At 37.6% G+C, this 22,729-nt stretch overlaps 1 protein-coding gene across 2 annotated transcripts in view; it reads right to left on the bottom strand.

Moving 5' to 3' along the window:
- Positions 1-22,729, bottom strand: part of LOC146004011 (uncharacterized) — a 223,555-nt gene that overhangs the window by 3,418 nt on the left and 197,408 nt on the right. For both annotated transcript variants that reach the window (XM_083142566.1, XM_083142567.1), the window contains 5 exons: positions 22,542-22,680; positions 20,014-20,264; positions 16,155-16,302; positions 6,929-7,161; positions 5,017-5,191 (listed from right to left, as the gene is read on the bottom strand). In XM_083142566.1, the coding sequence (XP_082998692.1) occupies positions 5,017-5,191; positions 6,929-7,161; positions 16,155-16,302; positions 20,014-20,264; positions 22,542-22,680 (946 nt within the window). The remainder of the gene's footprint in view (positions 1-5,016; positions 5,192-6,928; positions 7,162-16,154; positions 16,303-20,013; positions 20,265-22,541; positions 22,681-22,729) is intronic.

The following is a 22,729-nucleotide window of genomic DNA, read 5'->3' as shown; positions in this document are numbered from 1 at the left end:
TATTTGACCCCTAAATCAATATAAATGTGTAAGATTAGCAATTTTAAGGAACAATTCACACTTTGGGTCCACAGAATTCACATGAGATTGATTCTTTTGATCTTTATACAAAAAGGATAATTTTGACCTATTTCAATACACACTTGAAACCACAGTAAAATTAAACATTACACTAGGAAATCGAAATCCATTTCCAGAAATAAATCATAACAAAAATAATGAAAATAAGGATTATAATGATAGTAATAAAATAATAATAAAAGTAATAATAAATGTGAGCAGCATCGTTAAAATGAATTTATGCGCAAAAAATGTTCAAAGCGAGGAAAACAGACTTCCTATCAAATCACTTTCAAGATAAATTAATATCTTTTAAGGTATTAAATAATATTTATTTACTAGTTCCGATATCTTTCCTTCTTCCTTTAAATGTACTTCGGTTGTGAATGCGAGTTCCTTATATAATAATTGCTACAAGTCTTAATAATAAGTATAAAATATAGTCCGAAAATTCCATTTTCACGAACTGCCATTTTGAGAACCGAAAACAAGAACAAATAATAAATTTAGAGAAAAAAAAATATGGCAGATTCATACCACATTTAGTTAGTTTTATCCCCTTACCGAAAAGTCAAAATTTCTATTTTTGCCGAGTTTTCTCGCATTCTGGTTGGTTGCATTGGTTGATTTAACATGGAATGACCCTATAGTATTCTGTGGTGCGTGAAATGTGACTTCCCCTTTTCTACCTCATTCATTTTTCTGGTTACGCCACTGATCTTTAGTAGTTCCCAAAAGCAAACAACGCACACATTATTTAAAGTTACGGAAAGTCAGTTGTGCTGTGTAAAGTTTGAAGGTTAATTTCTGTTCATATTCTAAATATTCTAATGTACCAAGAAAATAATTTTAAAAATGGTGTTAATATAGCTATAGTGTGATGACTGATTGAATTAAGTAATTTTACATCGCCTTTCTTCAACTTTAGTCTAAACGCGACGATGGGGATGAGTGATGATATCAAGAAATTGATGAAGCTGCACTCGCAAAGAACGCCAATGCCTATGCTGGGATTCGAACCCGGAACCCCTGGCGTCGTAGCACGCTGTAATAACCACTCCGCTATGGAGATCGGAAACATAGTGTGATCAAGCATGTACGTACCAGGTGGTTATAATTAAAGTGACGGTGTTCAGAGTGGTACAGCACGGTCTGTAATGTTAGTAGCATTCTGAAACTTCGTAGATATGCTTATGAAGCAATGCGCTCGCGAATTATGCAAAAAAAAAAAAAAAATGTTCCAATTCTCGCCACCAGGGGGTAAAAATTGGCGCTGTAAGCAGTCAAAACTTGGTATAGTTACAGGAAAAACACTATAAATCGCAGAAAACAATAGTCTTTGTAATAAAATATCGCTACAATTTCACTATTCGAATTACATGAACATTACTAAAGAAAAAATCAACAAGCGTCACCAACCACAACCAGGGAGCTCACACAATGGTTAGGCAATTTCACCGACTTTGACGTCAGAGTTACGGAAAATTCCACGTTTTGACTGCTTACAGCGCCATTTTTTACCCTGGTGGCGAGAATTGGAACTTTTTTTTTTTTTTGCATAATTTGCGAGCGCATTGCTTCATTAGCATATCTACGAAGTTTCAGACTGCTACTCTCATTACAGCCCGTGCTGTACCACTCTGAACACCATCACTTTAATTATAACCACCTGGTATATAATTATAATAATGATTAGCGTTGTAGTCCCAGAGAGTATACGCTAAGTTTCGTAAAACATTAAGGGGAGACCACGTTTTCCATTAGCTTTGGACTATATTTTCATTAAATATATGCATACTTAACTTCTGCAAAGAAACAAACCTTCTATTGATGGTAGAATATTGATAATGAATGCATTATGATGTATATACCCATAATTGGCATAAATGCGGCATATTACAATAGAGATTGCATTTTGAAAATATGAAACGCGCATTTAAATCACTGAATTTCAATATAAAGAATGCAGTACAGTATGTTAATGTTACCGTATTTCATTTTCTTGATATTCCTTTTGTGAATTATCAGTTTGTATACTGTTAACAACTTTATCAATACTGTCAATAACACTAAAAATTAAATATCTGGAAAAATACTTAGAAGACACCTTACATTGAACAATTTAGTATTATTTTGGAAACGTGTCTACTTGAGTTTTTTTGAGATTTTGTTGTAAGTCCAACTTATGCACAGATGGGCTAATCAGTATTAAACTTACAGATTTAAGTAGGGTTGTTAAATGTCCAGAAACTCATAAATTCTAATGGGTCCTGTTGGGTCCCGCTGCAGCACCGAAACTTTTTTTTTCGCACAATTTAATTAATTTATTTATTTCAGAAAATTTCAGATACAGCACAGGTGGCCATTTTACACTGAAATTGTCAACAATGAGAAAGAAATAATTATAATAAGCATAAAGATAAGAAAATAAAATAAAATAAAAAAAATAAAACAACATAAAAGTGAATAGAAAATGAACAGAAAAATAAGTAAGACATGGCACTATGTGATATTAATTACAAGTATTTCTTCTGATAGAAGACCGAAAGGCAAACTCGGAGGAAAATATATCAATATTTGAGGGGAGATCATTGTATTGTGTGGCAAGTCTATAAAAGAGAGATCTTTTTTGAATTTCCAGTCTAGGTTTTTTTGTATAAAATAACCTTGTATTGCGAGTTGTGCGCATAGGTACTCTAAAGTGGAATTCCTCAAGGAGTGTGTTGCAGCGGATTTTGCCATTCACAATTTTGTATAAGTAACTGAAATCATTCTGCAAACGTCGCTGATAAGCAGTTTGTAAGTTTAGAAAAGACAAGAGATGAGGAGATGAAAAATTGCGTAATGAGGGAACCCTGTGACGGACTATAGCTAGGAAGAAGTTAAAGACTGAATCGAATCTGGAGAGGTGAGTGGGACATGCCATGGACCAGACGGGAGAGCAGTATTCTATTATTGGGGAGATGAATGATTTGAAGTACAAGGTGAGGGCTGAGATGTCACTAATTTCAGTGAAACGGTAGAGTAAACCTAAGAGACGCATGGCCTTTTTTGTGGTGCATAAAATATGTTCCTCGAATGTGAGCTTTTGGTCGAAAACAATGCCTAGGTCCTTATGAGAGGATACTGCTTTGATGTTATTGCCAGAGATGGAGTAAGATGACTTTAACAGATTCCTCTTGAGAGAGATAGTGAGAGTAGTACACTTGTCAGGATGTAATGTAAGGTCCCATGTCAGGCACCAGGAAGTAAATGTTGCTATGTCATTCTGAAGAAGATGAGTATCGTCGGAAGTGGAGATTTCCCTGAAAATTTTACAGTCATCTGCGAAAAGAAGGTAATTGCTAGAGGGAGCTGTGAGATGGTCGGCAAGGTCATCGACGAATAATAAGAACAAGAGAGGTCCTAGAACACTACCCTGTGGAACTCCAGAGAGGACAGGAAGAAAGAAACAGTTCCAGGAAGAACGACACCGCAATTAAATTCATCCGGAAAAAAAGGTTCCAGGACCGTATTTAAATTGAGCTGGGAAAAAGGTTCCTGGACCGAATTGAAATACTTTACAGATAAAAAGTTTATTTACGGTCCAGAATCCATTTACGCTTGCTGATTTTCTCTCCTGGACCGGAATTGAGTTTATTTAAAATCCCTGGACCTTTAACAACCCTGGATTTAAGTGGGATCCGAACCACTATGTGCCTCCAGCCGGTTTCCAAACCGGGATACCTCGATTACAAGCCAACGACGTTAGCGCTATGCTTGATACGTCTCCATATTTGTCACCAATTCTTGAATTAGCATCATTTCAACAAGGTGGTTTTGCAGCCGTATTTTCATATATTTCTGACGTTTAAAATGATCAATGGTGGATCTTCTCGATATTATGTTCCCGATCACGTGAAACCAGAAGTATGTGGAGTAATGGCGGCCAAAACACATAAATAACTATAAACGATAGTTGCAGGGTCTTCCGCTAGGCTTATTATTGATATGACTTTTTAAAATTTAGTGCCTAATTTTCAAAACAGCATTATGAACTTTAACACATCAGATTTATGGTGATGTCGTAAAGGAGCTGACGAGTGTGAATTTATTTTTGATGTGCTAAATGTGCTCCCCGCCCTTTTAAACGTATCAGTTTTTCGATAATGATTCGTAGGTTCGCCTTAAGATGGCAGCACAACTGAAAATTTGATTCATACAAATAGTTGCCACATACATAAGCTCAAAGTAGCTTCTTAACTTAGTTATTTTATGTTTATATTTGAACAAAACTTGTGTACAAAAATTAATGCCATGCTGGTGATTATATTTCACTTTACAATACTGTCTTTTCTTCAATCTCTTCAAGTTAATTATCTCATTTTAAGATTAATAAGATGTAAATGTTAAACCAGAAGAGGTTAATTACTACTGTATTTTCAGGCATCGTTCTATTGTAACTTGTATATTGTCTTATAAGCCTTGATGTTTAACCTAAGTTCATTGAGATTATATACTAAACGAATAGATGCTTTAAAGAAAGATATCATACTTATTTTTTTTTTTAAAAATATACATTTATATTCTTCTAGGGGGAGCTGAAAGCTCCTTAGCCCTCTTCATATTCTGATACTATGCTGTACATATAAAGCAATTTCTACTTTTGAATTAAACACTATTGGGTAGAAACGATTTAGAATTACTGGCAAAAGAGTGCAAGAAGTACTTAAAGTGTATTCGAGTATGGTTGTTGCTTTTATCCGTATATGCTGCAGAACGAACGAACGTACGCTTTTCTGCTGAAATACTTTGTGCACTGAAAAAGCATTCTACATCATAAATAAGTGCAGTACAATAGTGGTGTTAGTGCAAGTGCAGGCTGATAAAAGCGATAGTGCAAATTTTTTTTTCTAATTACTGTGCTCGTATGGTGATCAAAACGTGATTGTGTTCATATGGTATGGCTCGACATACCATGGATACTCAAAACCTTCGGAGTATCCGCAGTGATGGCCAGCTCTACAACAATAGTCCCAACCTCCGTCGCCATCGGTTTCACATCCGAAGAAGCCTCCGTCTCTATGTTCCCTGCACACACTGGCCAGGAAACATGATTTTCCACTTACTGTGTATTTGTCGTCTACTCGGTCTGCAAATATCAAAATTATGTTGTGTTTTCCTGTGGGGATCTAGTAATGTATACTGATTATGATTTAATAACATGTGTATACACATATGCAGCATTTTAGAGTAGAGGGTGGCATATTTATTAGACATACATCCTACACACACACAGTCACACACACACACATAAATATATATAATCTACCCCGACATATCTATTTGTAGCAAGAGAGAAATCAATAGAAATGACTTTTTAAACAAAAAATATAAATAATCAACTTTGAATGAGTAGTCGCGCTTCTGTATATATACATAAATGATAAAAGGAATAGCAGTTGAACACAAACGTAATCTTAAAGTCTAGTAGTTCACCATACTTCTATAGAAATGTTCATCAAGTAGGCATATAGGCTATACGTATATGTTCTACCCATGCCCTTTTGTCATTGTATCAAAATAACCATCAGATTCCCCCTTCTTATATTCACTGGAAAATGAAAACGTGATTGTATATCAAACAAATTATATAAATATTAATTTCCTTTTTATACTACTAATATCCGCATTGACCAACCTGCATGTACTGTACCTGTCTTGATTATATTTGCGCTTAGATCTGGCAACATATCACTTAGCTGCACGGTGCTGCTATCTGTTATCGAAAGGTTACGACAAAATTACCTTTAGTACAGTCTTAAAGTAACTAAGAAATTAACACAGCAGACAGTTCTTAGCAATGAAGGCAAGTTGAACTAAATCAAAAGACACTAAAATTCACTAAAGGTATTTGTTCGAAATTATATCAATAGAAAACCTAAGAAAGGAAATGGAAAAACAGTTGAAATCGGAAACTGAGTTTTCTTCTTGTTTTACAGAATTGTTAACAATGCCGGTGACCAAAATTATGCATTGTGAATATATTAATTAATTTGTAAATATGAAAAGTAATAATTTGTTACGTGGCCTTAATGTAGATTTATTTTATACTATGTATATGACTAAATTAATTAGAATTTAGGTCCAAATTGAAGAGGTCAGGGCGAGAAACAAGTAGTACAGTCAACAATATAGTATTACGCAGATATGAGTTAGGCTGCAAATTAGAAAATATGGTATTTTGGAGCCCTAGATAGGATTGTGGATCGACGCGCCTCCCCCCCCCCCCCCACCCGGACCGTACTACCAAGCACCGACATTTTATTTGCGTCTTTCCATATTTTCTTCTTATAGGTCTTATAGTTTGTGATAATTACATTATACAAATTTTGAAACAAAGAAAAAGCATTAAAAAAAATATTTATATTTAAAGATTCGTAGTTTGTATTTCTGATTTTAAAAAGTTTACCATATTTCAGAATACTTCAGTTATATGGTCTTAATGTCTTTTCCCCTTACCTCTGCCAAGTGCAAATTCTTCCGTGTCTGTGTCGTCTTTATTTTTATTTCTTTAAAGAAAGCTTTGAATGGCGTCTTCTGATCATTGCGCCACAGACTTCAGTATAAAAGTAGATTTGTGAATTTAAACTTTCATGTTTCTCTCAGATATACGAAAATATGAATTGGCACTATCTCTTCTCGAACCTTACAATTGTAAATTACAGAAATATTTTAATATAAGATAGAAGAAACTTTACAGCCTCAAAGTCGTTTCCATTAGCGATGATGGTGGCACCCTCAGATATTCATAAAAAACAAACATAAACGGAAAAATGAGAAAATATTTCACTTACAAGCTAAAATGGGGATAGATGATGGAACTTACGATCAGGGTGTGTGTAGGGGTTCTCGTAACCTCCGTGTCCGTGCCCTCCGCTGGGTGGGGGCTGCGGCTGGCCCCCTCCGCTGGGGTAAAGAGGATCATCAGCACAGCTGTAATCAATGGAGTTCCAAGCAAACAGCTCGTAATCTCTGTCGTGGGTGTAGTCCAACTCTGGCCGAAGATCTCGTTCATCCAGGTCGCTCAGAAGACAGTTTTCACGGTCGTATCCAAAACCCCTGTGAAAACGAAATCGAGCACTTGTAAGTACACTACAAAATAACAAAATGTATCAAAATTACGTTTACAATAGTCATATCGTATATATTTAGCATGTTCTCATGGGTTGCTCTGAGAGCCATCTCTTGACCAAACATGGAAAGAGTGGCCTAATCGTAGTGTAAGGATATCGGCAAGCATGATAACGTTTCCATGTCGAGCTATCGATTTTAATATACAGGGTTAGTCAAAATTATGTTAACACGCAATGGACAAAACACGTAGAGGTCAGAAATACAGTTATGATTGAAATGTATTGGAACATGTATTGTTAGATTTGTAGGTGGTGCACAGCTGATCATTGGAAATGTCTTCAATCTCTTCTCTTTCTCTTTTTAGGTGACATAATGGCCGACCGATTGACACTGGAGCAAAGAAAATATGTAGCTAGCGCGATGGAAGTGTACGGTTCGCCGAACCTTGTCCGTGAAAAGTTTCGACAGCGATTTGCACGTGACCCACCAAGCCGTTTAACAGTGTACCGCATCTACAAGAAGTTTGTGGCTACGGGATCAGTAGCTAACAACTGTCGAGGCAACGCAGGACGTCCAAGATCAGGAAGATGTGAAGAGAACATCGCTGTTGTACAGGGAGCCGTGTTGCACAGTCCTTCTAAATCAAGTATACGATGCAGTTTGGAAACAGGAATTCCTCAAAAAGCCGTGTGGCGCATCTTGAAACATGACCTTGTGATGAGACCATACCACATCCAAGTCAGCCAAGCGTTAACAGTGGTGCAGAAACGTAAGCGGGTGGAATGCTGTCAGATTATAGCTGAAATGACGAATATCCGTCGGGATATTGGGAATGTCATGGCATTCAGCGATGAAGCCACTTTTCACACATGTGGATTTGTGAACCGTCACAACACGATTTTCTGGACCACCGAAAACCCACGAGTCATTCGGGAGCATGAACGAGACTCCAAAGTGAATGTTTGGTGCGCTGTGACCGCCGCTGGAGTTATTGGACCCTACTTCTTTGATACACCAACAGTAACTTATGACGTTTACTTACAGATGTTGCAGGAGTACGCCATTGATGAACTACCACTAGAAATCCGCCGTGCAGGGTATTTCCAACAAGATGGCGCTCCACCGCACTGGGCCCGTGTTGTTAGAAACTATCTCGATGAGGCGTTTCCAGGACGATGGACCATTGCGCTGGCCTCCATACTCTCCAGGCTTAACACCTTGTGACTTCTGATTATGGGGCATGATTAAGGAGCGCGTTTACAGTATCAAGGTTCGCGACATCAATGACCTCAAAGACCGTATACGGGATGTGATATTATCCATACCCCGTGAAATGTGTGTACGGGCTTTACGTGCTGCTGTTAATCGGTGGTTTTTATGTGTTGAATGTAATGGCGCACAGGTTGAGTGCGCACGTTTGTAGCACTTGCAGCATATCATTGCCTACATTCAAGTTTATAGATGTCTGTCAAGTTCATTGTTGATTGTTCATACATTGTTTCTGCCATTTGAGTGTTCACATAATTTTGACTATTGAGTGTTAACATAATTTTGACTAACCCTGTATTTTCGGACCAGTGATGTGCGTCTACGCGTAAACAACGATAGTCTACATTCTACACGTAGACTATTTTATACACGTAGATTACGTAATCTATGTAAACAACATGGCGAGAGGTGATAACTTAGCAAAGGGCGCCGTGGAAGTAAAAGAAAATTATACTGCGTATCAGTTGCTGATGTGTGAGGAGAACTTTCCATACTCTTTCTTCCAAATTCGAACAATTTCTCACCTAGGAAGAAACCTAATATAGGCAATATTCTAGTGCTTTATGGAAAAAAGACCACTCTTGGCTCACGACTGCCATCTGTTGTTGGTTTTTGCATACTATTTATCTTCTTCCATAGTTGAAAATAGAAGAGACGAGAAATTTTGTTGTAAATATGGTTCTTTTCATTTCGTTAGTAGTTGAAAATGTCACTTTCCTTTCATGAAACCCTTGAAAATTAATTTTAATGCACTTTACATTGTCTACGTAGTCTATGTAAACTACAAGCAAATGTAATCTACTCGTAGATTACGTGTAGACAACACATGTAGACGTAAACGTATAGTCTAAGGCACATCACTGTTTCGGACAGAAAAAATATGCTACAGTGGCAACCCCGTAATGCAGTGAAACATGGCTACATTCATACAGGATAGAAAATGCTGTTTTTCGAGGCCTCGTAGCTTCGAAACGAGGCGTTAATGAGGAAAACGTCACTTACAAAGGTTGTTCACTTTGATGTCCTCTTTTCTTTCTTTATCCTTTCATCGATCTGTCTGTCTTTGTTTCTCGGTCTTCCTTTCTTCATCCGTTTCTCTTCCTCCCTTACGGAGGCGTGCGCACTGGGGGCAAGAGGGGGCAGTTGCCCTTCCTAATACTCCCACTTGGAAATTTAGTGTAGATAAATCTTATTATCGTTATTAAACAATATTATTTTTCTTTTTTTAAAAAAAAGTATTTTCAAGCCGACGAAAGTTCCAAGCAACTATTGCGGCCTATTTCCTATAATTAAACTATTTCACTTCGTTCTCCAGCAAATTATTTATTATTAATACTCACGCATTTTATTTGTTATAGCCTAGTTGTGTTACACCTATGTGGTTGCATAATAAATTAGTCACACATTGGAAATGAATAAATTATGTGTAGTTGTTTTGAATGTGCTGTACGACATCATGTGTATACCGAGTGGTCCAAAAGTCCCGGAACGGGAACATATCGTGAGAAATACACATCGAATCGGAAAACGAAAAAATACCTGTTTAATAAGTGAAAGAAAGCTATTCAATGATATCACACTTGATTCCCCACCCCCGCCCCCTGGGTGTGGGGCGGGGGGCAACTGTGAAATTTTAAATGGAAACCCCCATTTTGTATTGTAGAATCGGAAAGAGGACTTCATTCCGAGTCCAACGAGCTATCAACCATCCTTTTAGCTCAATGAGGATTGGAGATATGGCGATATTAATTTTCCGAAAAAAAGAAAAAAAAAACTCAATAGAGTATATGGAAGGGGGTCTACCACTTTCACTTATTAAAGAGGTATTTTTTCGTTTTCCGATTCGATGTGTATTTCTCACGATATGTGACCGTTCCGGGACTTTTGGATCACCCGGTATGTAAATTAGTCTGAACCACAGAGAATTAAAATAACGGGGAGGGGAACGGAATTTTTGTGTCACGGAACTCTTCTAATAGAGTGATTTTCGGTGGGTGCGAACGCACACTATATACACACCCCTGTTTAGTACCCATAAATACAATAAGACAGTGAGATGATATGAGGTGTTTCTTTCTCCGACTGAACTTTCATCAAGGCTTTTACCCCACTTAATCAGAGGGTCTGCGCACTCCTATGCTCCCTTCCTTTGTTTCTGTATCTCTTTCTTCATCATTCTCTCCTCTCTCTCTGTGTTTTTCTGCCTCTTCTTTCTTGGCGTTTCGTCATCCATTTCTCCCTCTTTCCTTCTTCCTTCGTTTCTCTAACAATATCTTTCTCTTCCGTTCTTTCGTCCTCTGCCTCTCTCTTTTTTACCGTTTTCTCTATTTTTCCTCTCTTCCTCTATTTTTCTCTCTCTGTTTCTTCCTCTTTCTTACACTGTAATTGTTCATTCTTTCTATCTTTTTCGTTCTTTTTCTTCTTTGCATCTACCTTACTTTCTTCCTTATTCTTTTACCTCATCTTTCCGTATTTCTTGTCTTTCCTCAAGTGTCTCCATCTTTCTGTCTGTTCCGACAGTGGCAACCTTGAATGTGCGCCACATGCATACAAGATACAAATTACGTTTTTTGAGGAGTTCGTAGTGTCGAAACGATGCTTCAATGAGAGAATCATTACCAAGATAAATTGTTCTTTGTGTCTTCTACGCGCTGTAACAGTTCCTCTGTACTATACTGTGGCACTCTGCATGTATGCATATTTCCGTGCATATACACAAGCCTATATTTAGCCATAGATTATTACTATATTATTTTACACTTGTCTGGACTCTTGTTATTTAAATTCAGTACCTCAGTACCCTCTATCAACGCAACTATGAACTAAAATATAAGGAAAGGATGAAATAATCATGCTTTCAGGGACAGTCTGATGTGATCACCATTTATCTGAACTTTCACTTTCCCCAGAAGGATTATTTTAGAGCGGAAGTGTATCGCTCCACCCCGCCTTCTTTTTTAACAGGAACTGTATGATGGAAATTACCAGTATTTTTTTTCCCCCGCACATGTATGTAAGTGTTGCCAACTCATGTAACGAAAATTCCACCGTGCTCTATTTAAATATAAGTCAGAGCCTTCTTCCTGACATTATACCACCAGCTTATTCAAATTTCGCAGCTCGAGAAATGAAACTCTTTCCTGATGGAGGGAGGCTAAGTTGGCACACTGTCGTTTCCTGAATGAGGAGGCCGTTCTTGTTCTCGGTCTCGTCTGGATATATATATAAACTCAAGTCTCGTTGTCGCTTCAATACAAAAATAACGAAAACTAACAACATTATGCACAAGCACACAAACACGACGCACACAGGGTGTATTGGAAAAGAGTGGCAAAATTTCAATAATGGATTCCTCATATCTAAAGAAAAATGGGTACATCAACACCTGTGCGTAATTTCTTAGTAATAATAGCGTAATTTAATACAGGGTGGAGCCCTGTTGAAACAACGGATTGCGCTGAAACTTGGTATAGATGCTATGGAGATCATGGGGAAGCGAATGCTGATGAAAAATAGTTAAAAATTTCACCACCAGATTTAAATGTGGAGCTGAAGTAACAACAACAAGTAATTTGAGTTTATATCGATACAGCAATGTTTAATATGCGCTCTGTCAACATGGATGACCCTTTGGAAACGTAAGATAGTGTGAGCTCACTGCGCACCACAAATTAGCGCCACATTTCCACCTGGTGGTGAAAATTTGAACTATTTTTTCGTCATTGATCTCCATAGCCTCCATTGCTTGGAACGGACTCCAGAGGGCTCTCAATAGGGCAACTTTAATTGTGCCACCCTGTATATGTAATAGTTGGAATTACTCAGAAGTTACGCATCAAATTTGAATATTTTATCATGCGAGATACATAATAATTATAAATTATAGTTTCGTGTGCCGTAAATATATTTTTAAGACATGAACCATAAAAAATACATTAATTAGTTACTATTTTTTTTACGGTGTAGGTTTTGTTCTCACCACCAGTGTCATATTTGGCATGTCTTCAATAGGACCTCGCTATTACTGTTCCGGATTTCATTTGTAGCATCGAAGATATTGTGTTACTAATTATATAGCGTCTGCTCAAATGTTAAAATTTAGAAACTAGAGGGGAAAATTCCCCCTTCAACCCCCTTCAAATACTGCCCTACTCAGCACCATCTCTAATCTTATTCACCTAACCAGTTTTCGAGAATCTTCCTCAATACTCACTTCTACAAAAGCATTGTTTATTTCATCCGTGGTCGTCAATATATTTTTATCTAAGACTTCTCCCAATTTTTGTTACCACTGCTTTTACCGGTACGCCACTGAGTCGAAATTCCATGAGAGTAGTCATTTAGTACTCCGAGTACTATTCTTCTTCCGCCGTAAGAATGAAGTCAATGTAAACAAATGCACGTGGCTTCTAAGGAACCCTATTGGTTGTTCCAATGGCAGCTGCGCAGGAAACTTGCGCGTAGGAATATAGTCCTTGTGTAAAGCCGTGTGGCAGCAGCACTCAATGTAACTGCTATATTGAAGTTGTGGGACCTTATAATATGAGTTGTGCAGCTACGGGCAATATATTCATGGTCAAAGTAACAGAAGTAACACAAAGGAAGTGAACTATTTCTTGAAGTCACGTGATTTTGCTTACGTCAACTTCATTCTTACAATGAATGGAGAATAGAACGAGCCTATTTTTTCCTGAGGGTTACTGCAGGCTAGAAGAACTTTTGTTTTTTATCTTACTTTAATCTGCAACAATTGGATACTAAATCCTGTATTTGGCTACACTGACAGGCATGCGTGATTGAGGGTAATTGACATATCATGAAGCAGGATCTAACTTGACATCCGCACGCACCTACATAACGGTATGCTTATGGCTAATGGTAGAGTAACCTTGGTCTATTTCTTATGGCTTTTGCGATTCTTTACCAGAAGAGCCCTTGATAAGACTGACTGACTGGTAATTCAACACGCTGTCATGTCACATGAATCAAATTATTCCTACGGTGATTTTAGAAACACCAGATCTTACTTGTCCATACAACTCATCCAGTGACTCTTCGTCCACTGAAAGATGGAAGTTAGCGTAAACAAAAGCACGTGACTCGTAACTTCCCAATTGGTTATTAATTCAGTCCTTCTATGGTCTGACAACTTTACTCTAGTAGCTTAGTTAAATCGTAGCTTTCGTATTCTCTGCGCACTGCGCAGGATTCCTGCGCAACAGTAACCATTTGAATTCCCCAATAGGATTCCTCACGAATCACGTGGTTTATTTATATTGACTTCGTCCTTACTGTGAACAGAAAAAAGGCTACAATATCCTGCATAAGCAGTGTTGCTATCTCAGTGCCTTGGTAATTGTGGGGTTGACAGCAGTGTTGTCACGTACGAGCGAAAATATAAAAATTGCAGGGAATTTTGAAGATATCTGGCTTTAAATTCAAGCCTTTCTTAGTGTGAAAGACATACACATACGCTCATTCGTAGCGTACATTTCCCGTAAAAGGAACTACAATTTAAATATTGTAATTGCACAGTTAGTATTAACCTATTTTTAACTGTTGTCATGAAAATTTCCGTATTTCTTATATTGTTCGCAAAAATCTTATATTCTTGTTATGCCCTCACTATTATCATTCATTCAATATCAATATTTTTTTGTAAATTGGTGTTTTCTGTGTGTCGATTAAATAATACTAATTGATTAAGCTTGGTAATCACGATTTGAATTTTTCTGAGAATGAGAAAATATGAACCTGGAAATAGAAATTTTAGTTATTGGTTATGGTAACACTGAGTGGAGTCTGTGGATATTTTGCAAGATGAATATTTTGGTCTGGAATCAATGAATAAGAAAAAAACAGTGTGTGTATGACGAACCTACGAGCAGAACCTCTAGATCAGTGGTATTCAACCCGGGGTACTCGTACCCCTGGGTGTACGAGAAGTTTTTTTAGGAGGTGCGCACAATTTAAAATAATTATAAATAATGAAAACTGTTTCTGACAGAGATAACTTGAAAATGTAATAAAGGGAAGCAAAGAAAATAGACATTTCTTTGTCAACATTTTCCTCAAAGTAAATATAAAAAGGGGTCGATCGAGGATTTCATGTTACTCCCCCCACCGACCACCAGACTAAAGGATTCTAACTCTGATTTATTATTATCCTCTATTTCCAAGAATCGCTTTTCGTTAAGAAATGTGCTATTAGTGATGAAATTCTGGGATGTAATTACCAGAACATACAAGGGGAGAGGATATTTTTAAAATTCTTAATAATTTCATAACATTAGAATCAAATTTGTCGTGGAACTGGTGTGTAAGTTTGTCCACAGATGGTGCTGCTTCACTGACAGGTCAGAAAACCGGTCTTGTTGCTCGTATTCGCCAAATGTACCCTCCAATAATTTAGAAACATTGCATTATACACAGAGAAAATTTGTTCGCGAAAAAAATAGCTCCTGATTTACACGAAACGCTGAACACTGCTGTAAAAGTAGTCAACTTAATCAAGTCGCGTGCACTGAACTCCCGTATTTTCAAAAAAAATGTGAGAGGACATGGGATCCGCACACACTCAACAAAAATATTTTTAAAGCCCGTGAGAAAGTGAAAGGATTTTATAAGAAAGTATTACTTTGGATTGATTGCGTTAATGAAGGAAATATTGCAGTTTTTCCAACTGTGTTGGAATATTGTGGACAAAATGATGTTAGTAATGCTGGTGAACTTCTGGAAATAATCAAATTCCACGTAGAAAATTTCAGGTTACAGTTTTTTAAATACTTTCCAGAAATTGAGAAAGACGATAGCACACAAGATTAGATTACAATCCGTTTTCCACCACCGCCATCAATTCCTCTGATCTTCCTGTAAAATTAAAAGAAAGTCTGCTGGAAATGTCCACTGATAGATCACTTGAAATAAAATTCGAAAACGTGTCTATTTGTGAGTTCTGGTGTTACGCACCAGAGTATATTGAACTTAGTGACACTGCCATCACACGCCTTCTTCCCTTCCCCTCCGCTTATTTGTGTGAGCAGGGTTTTTCTGCATTGACAGCCATCAAAAGGAAACACAGAAATCACCTGAATCCAGAATCACCACTGATACTTGCACTAACGAAGATTCAGCCACGAATCGAGGAGCTGGTGTGCAGAAAACAAGCTCAGCCATCTCATTAACAGGTAAGAAATATTAAAGTTTATAATATATTTTTGCTATACCCGTAATTTTCTTTATTTTATAATTCTCCTTTTTATAGTAAAACTGTATTATTTAATAGGTAATGATTTGCATCATTTATTTTAGATGTAGTTATGTATAATCTGAATTAAGGATAACTCGGGGAAAGGGGGTGGAGTGGCTTGAGTGGAAAAGTTTCTTTAGGGGTCCGCGGAGAAAAAGGGTTGAATACCACTGCTCTAGATAACATTCCAATACTTTTAGGAGCTGACGTCATTCTCATCTTCATCTTACCACCAATCCCTGAAGATGAGATATTCTGCAGATTTGCTGGCGACGAACGTTACTCTCATCTTTACATAATATAATGACGTTTCGTTATTCTGTCCAGCAAAGCTTGAATTCAATCAATGAAATGGAATTAATTTGCCTGTCTTGTTTCATTTTTCAATTCATAATTGGATTGAAAATGTTTTGCTTTCATCATTTGAGCCCATCTATGAAGGAATTCCAGATGCACTTACTTGTAAGACAGCGATCGACAGTTGAATAGCCTTTGCACTCTTGACCTTGTACATTCAGCCTTGCACTCCTTGATGGTTCTTGTATGGAGGGAGTTTCTAATAACAGCCGGTACCAGTCGTGCAGAACGCCTGTACATGATGTAACACACTGGAAAAACACAACAGACATTAGTATATTTTATGTAATGCTTTATAGTGAAGTGCAAAATCACTGTTGCAGAATACAACAAACATTAAAACATCAAACGCAGTAGTGCCATCTCATGGAACTTAATTGTACTTTTTGATATGATTAGAAAAAAAACCACACGATTATTCATTGTGAAATTTTGGTACATAAGTACTCCCAAGCAAAATCAACTAAATAGTAACAACTATTAAAAAGTGAAATCATGAACATATCAAAATAAACGTAGTGAAGACAAGAGCAGAGAAATCAAAATAGTTCATACATGCTCAAACTATTTTGCATGGTATTTAGGGTTATATTAAATGTAACTGTCCTCCCAGAAGATATATTGGGAGGCAAAATGGGACGGGAATGTTTTCTGCGGGGGCAAAATGGGACGGGAATGTTTTCTGGGGGGGGGCAGTCATATTTAATGAAACAATAAGTAGAATGCAAAAGTTGCATAGTTTTGCTAAAGGAGCATTTATTATCTAGTTTTTGGTTTTTGCTTAAGGATGGGGGGGGGCACACTGATCAACTGGGAGACGTTGCCTGCTCTGGCCCAGTGAATTAATACAAAAACTACTCTCCATCTGCTACAACAATAAAGTTAATATAAACAAAACCACGTGATTTCTGAGAAAAAGTTCCTTTCTTATATGAATTTACTATCCGAATATCGGATATATTATTAAGATATCGGGATATGCGAATTGTTCGGATTATCCGCATATACGATATTTGGATTATCCTAATTATCAGAATATTCGAATTATCCGAAATGTCCGGATATCCGAATGTGTGCATTATCTGGACAGTTTTGTCGTTTATACCTTTTACGGCTATCCGAATATACTTTTATTCGCAATTTTCGTATTTCACTGTACGTATTTCCCAAAAATCCTTCATCAAATCTGTTCTATCCGAAACGGATATCGGATAATTTGAAATACGTTATCCGGATGTTATGGCAATCCCTAAAACTGTACAACATGTATGAAACTTTAATTAAGCTGATATGCATCCCATATATGCAATCTAGTGGATGTAATATACAGGGTGTCCTAATTAAAACGCCCTAATTTCAACTGTCTGTAACTCCACATGTGCTTGATCCAACGCATCCAAATGAATTATACATTAATGAATATACACAGACCTAAAGTTTCTGTGAGCAAAGTAGTAGTTAGTACATTTAGAACATTTGGTACATTTTTAGTACATTTAGTACATTTCCACATACGCCCCACGAGTCACACGGAGGATGTCCAGCCGATAGTAGATTTCCCACCAGGTTACCTGTAGCATGTGTGGTTGTCCCATGTAATCCTATCATTTCGGTTCAATACACCATGTCCTTGATATGACCCACAGGAAAAAAATCGAGTGGGGTAATGTCAGGCGCATGTAGAAATGTACTATATGTACTAAAATGTACCAAATGTTCTAAATGTACTAATTACTACTTTGCTCACAGAAACTTTAGGACTATATATATATTAATGCATAATTTATTTGGATGCATCAAATACATGTGGAGTTACAGACAGCTAAATTAGGGCGTTTCAATTCGGACACCCTTTATATTTGTAATTCCGCTATAAAAACAAAGACAACAACATTAACCTATTGGTTGTTGGACATTATACAGGGTGTAATTCAGTTATGCTGATCTACATCCCAAATATGCTTTCAAGGGTATGTAATATATATTTGTAACTATAACTGCTATATACCATGTATGTAATCAAACTGATGTAATAATATAGGCTATACTTGTAACTTTAATTATGCTGCATCCCATATATGTAATCAAGTGGAACCCCCAAATGACGTAGTGATAATATCGTCACCTTGTAATCAAGGGTCCCGGGTTTGATACCCGATGGAGACCCATCGGATACCACTTTAAACTGTAGGTTCAGTCCCGATTAACCTGCCTGTGCGTAAAGTGGACTTATAACAACAATAATTCAAATAATAAGTATTACACGTTAAAATAAAAGCTACACAGATATCGTACCGAAAGGTTAGCTTTTTTGGTGGTAGATTGGTCAACGAATTCTAATTGAAATTTTTATTAGTCTCTCTTCTACCATATAATTTGACATATACACAGGTGATGGATGCACTACGTTGATGTTTAAGCAGATAAGCAGCTCAACCAGGACCCAAACCCTTTTTTTCTGGTATACTGTGCCATTTCTCCACGAACTGAGATGGTTATTTATCACCCCAGTTACAATATAAAGTCACGAATTTTACATTTTTAATGTAGACTTGTTCGAGGTTACAAATATCATCAGTTCAGCCACTGACAACCAGCGATGTGCCGTAGACTGTACGTTTACGTCTACATGTGTTGTCTACACGTAATATACGCGTAGATTACATTGGCTTGTAGTTTACATAGACTACGTAGACAATCTAAAGTGCATTAAAATTAATTTTCAAGGGTTTCATGAAAGGCAAGTGACATTTTCAACTGCATTGGTTCCTAACGAAATGAAAAGAATCCTATTTACAACAAAATTTCTCTTCTCTTCTATTATCAAGTATGGAGGAAGATAAATAGTGTGCAAAAAACAACAACAGATGGCAGTCGTGAGGCAAGAGTGGTCTTTTCCCCATAAAACACTAGAATGTTTTCTATATTAGGTTTCTTCCTAGGTGAGAAATTGTTCGAATTTGGAAGAAAGAGTATGAAAAGTTCTCCTCACACATCAGTAACTGATACGCAGTATAATTTTATTTTAATTCAACGGCGCCCTTTGCTGAGTTATCACTTTTTGCCATGTTGTTTACATAGATTACGTAATCTACGTGTAGAATGTAGACTATCGTTGTTTACGCGTAGACGCACATCACTGCTGACAACACATCGGACTAATTTTTAACTATACCACGTACCCATCTTATTGTGAGAAAATATTCAACAATATTTCAAGTCTCTGCTAATACTGGTTAAATGTTTTTAACAAACTCAATACATTAATATTATAAGACGGGAAGGAAACTCTAGTCCTTCATTTCATCATATCTTATCAATTTCTTATCAAGGATGGAAAGCAGAACATGTGCGTTCCTGGCAACCCTGGAACGCATCGCTTCATGACAGGAAATGACGTCTCAAATGCAATTAAACTATGTGTGTGGTTGCCAGCATACAGGCGGCAAAACGGGCTATTTTGAACGACTGTAGCATCGAAACGACACGCCAACGAGAAAAATGTTGCTGAGAAAAGTTGTTTGTTTTGATACCCTCTATACGTTTCTGTGGTCCGTGGGCGCCATTAAAATGACATCCTGTATAATGTCCAACAACTTCAATATAACAGTAGAGTGCGCGTCAAATCTCCTGCATATGGCCTTGAACGGCTGAACAGCACCAGCCAATCGCAGACGTGCGACGTTGCCTGCTCTCCGTGACAAGGCGTTTCGCTCAACTACTCTGTTTTCCGTGTGAGATTTCGACATGGCACCGCTGCACTGCGCCTGCTATTGGCTATAGACATATGCAGGAGATTTGACGCGCACTCTAGCTGTATATACCACTTTATCACGGGCTCTATATTGCTACGCTCACGACTACGTCACAGCTGCCACTCGAACAACCAATAGGATTTGTCAGAAGTGATGCGTATTTGTTTGCATTGTATCTGTTTTTATAGCGGACAGAGAATACTCTACCTTCATCCTTTGGCTTCTGCTGCTGAGGTGGCGGGTACGGCCCTTGTCCGGGTGGCGGGTACGGTCCTTGTCCGGGCGGCGGGTAGGGCGTGGGCTGTTCCTCACAGCCCCTTCCGTAGCTCCTTCGCTCGTAGAACTCAAAATTCCTGTCTTCCGAGAGATCGCGGTACGGGTCGAGGTCAAAGTAAGTGCGATCCGTAAGCAAGCAGTTGTCTGGAGGAAGGCCTCTGTGAGGTGTCGTCGGCACGTAGCTGAAAATGAAAGTTTCATTGAGTTAGTTTAGGTTCACATCGTGCACAAATAGGCTAATCGGGACTGGACGTGTAGTTTGAAGTAAGATCCGAGCCACTATGTGCCTCCACCGGGTATCGAACCCGGCCCTCTTGATTACAAGGCAACGACATTACCACTACGCCATCGAGGGCAGCAGTGAGAGCATGAGCGTTGTCAGAAACTTTTGTAGAGCGGGCAGGATTCCATACAAAATGTAATGGTAGATTTATCAATAACAATTATTATTATTATTTCCTTGGGAACATGGACGTCGCCAGCTAAGTAGAGGCAGGGCCTAAGCCTTCGATATTTAACAGTGGAATATTTTTCTTAATAATAATAATCAATAAGAATATTGTTACTATTATTTTATTGCCGTACAGACTTCTACTAGGTACACCAGTATCCGGTACAACTGTTTTATCTTTTCATTCACACGTCATACCGTTAATATTCTGAAATAAATGTAAAATATATAATAAAAAGGGGGAATCCCATAAGTACGCCCGCCTCTACCCGCGTACATTTGAAGGTATGCACTTAATGTCCTGGTACCTTTATAAATCAGGACGTCGGTTTCTCTGAATTTTCCTCTTTTCTTTTCTGTTCATTATTTAAAATATACTGAAATGCATATATATTCTATTTTGTTATTAACATTTGCATGCCTTGTTAAAATGCCGATATGTTCAAAAGTTAGGGAGAGGGGATTTTAATCATAAAGAATATCTTGTGTAAACTCTGACATTAAAATATAATTTTTTTGGGAATTTTTGAAAACACAATAGAGAATGGAATTCTGAAGTTGTGATTTTTGATTAATTTTTTAAAAATTTTACTTCGCTTTTCTGTAAGGGTTTGGCTAATCACGACGATGAGGATGAATGTTAAATGAAATTGGCATAAGGATAGCACACAACACAAATCCGACAGAGGTCTATACTGGCTGTGTACTGACGCCAGAGCCTCGTTAGTCAGCAACAATGCAATTCAGGTCGTGGAAGAGAGGTTGTCATTTACGTACTTTCGGGGAAGTCAGCCCTTATTTATTTATTTATTGAACTCAACAGGTACATACCTAATTATTCCACTGAAGCATTGCACTCAATTTTTGGAGTTGGTTTATTTCTCCTGTCATTATTCTGCTTGAATAGTATTTAATTGAACCGCACTACTGTTATCGACTATCGCAATATTTTTTTTCCGCTTTTGTTTTTAATTTCAAATGAACGATGCTATTTTTCTTGGTGGTCAACTGACCGATTCGACCTATTCTCTCCATGCCAATGATGTAATTGGTAATTGAGGAGCATACATGAATCACGATGTACAGTGACAGGCAATAAAAATGGGACACCTAGATCCTGAAATACTGGCTTCCCTGCAATGCGTTGTTGTGTTGCCTAACACTTCGACGATAAAAGAACTTTCTATTGAGAAGTTGCTATTGCAGTCGCCTCATCGATGTAGAATTAGACAACACACATAACACGTTGGAAGGAAGCCAGTATTTCTGGATCTATATGTCTCATTTTTAAGACTCGCTTTAGACGAAAGCATTTCCCTTAGCATTTTTCTTAACATTTATGCCATGACCAAAAAGCTACCGTGTAAAGTGAGAAATTCTATGGCATTTCAGATGCCATACTGATAGGCTCGGTCCGTACCATTTTCCATAGCGTAACCAATCAGAAGCGACCTCATGGTCACGAGTGGAAATGTAATGGCGGTCGCGTGAGATGTGAACAACGTATCACTTCATACTTTTAAACGATGATAACTATTCAACCGAGAGGAATATCGCTTCGTATTAAATGGTTTTAGGTAAAGAAGAATGGCACTGATTAAATACATACTTTACAACACTTACTATAAACGCATGGAAGAATATTTTAGCTTTTTCAATTGTAAACACCGTTCACACAGCATTGACGGTGTAACTCGACGTGCCTTTCGTGCTGTATGTATTGGACATTGTAATTGCAACAGCTAACGGAAATGTTCCATAAAATGCTTTCATGTAAACTACTGTCTGTTACAAGATTTTTGGAAGCATTACGTAGCATTTATGCTAGCAAAAATGTTAAAGGAAATGCTTTCGTCTAAAACCGGCTTTAGTCTGTTTCGTTCCTTAGGGAGAAAACTTCTCAAGTAAATATCAATGAAAGCTGATAAGTTATGGAAGCCTTGAGGTAGCATTTCTGCAAACCACCTGACCAGCAGCTTGAGAGAACCTCGACAATATTGCGACTCACCTGTATGTGAACGCCCTGCATGTGAAGTATCTAGCCCTGAGACACTCTATTTGGCACTCTCCCAGGGTCCTCACGTGCAGTGAATCCTTGATGACAGACCTCTCTAGACGCTGTCCACTCCTCACTCTCTGGAAACATTCTGAAGATATAAATATATACGATTAAGAGTCTCATCTGGAGAAGTCTTT

The sequence above is a fragment of the Lepisma saccharinum genome, chromosome 21, assembly GCF_977018435.1.
Source record: "Lepisma saccharinum chromosome 21, izLepSacc3.1, whole genome shotgun sequence".
In the NCBI taxonomy this organism is placed as follows: Eukaryota; Metazoa; Arthropoda; class Insecta; order Zygentoma; family Lepismatidae; genus Lepisma; species Lepisma saccharinum.
The sequence above is the reverse complement of the archived record's forward strand: the minus strand, read 5'-3'. Positions and strand labels throughout refer to the sequence as shown.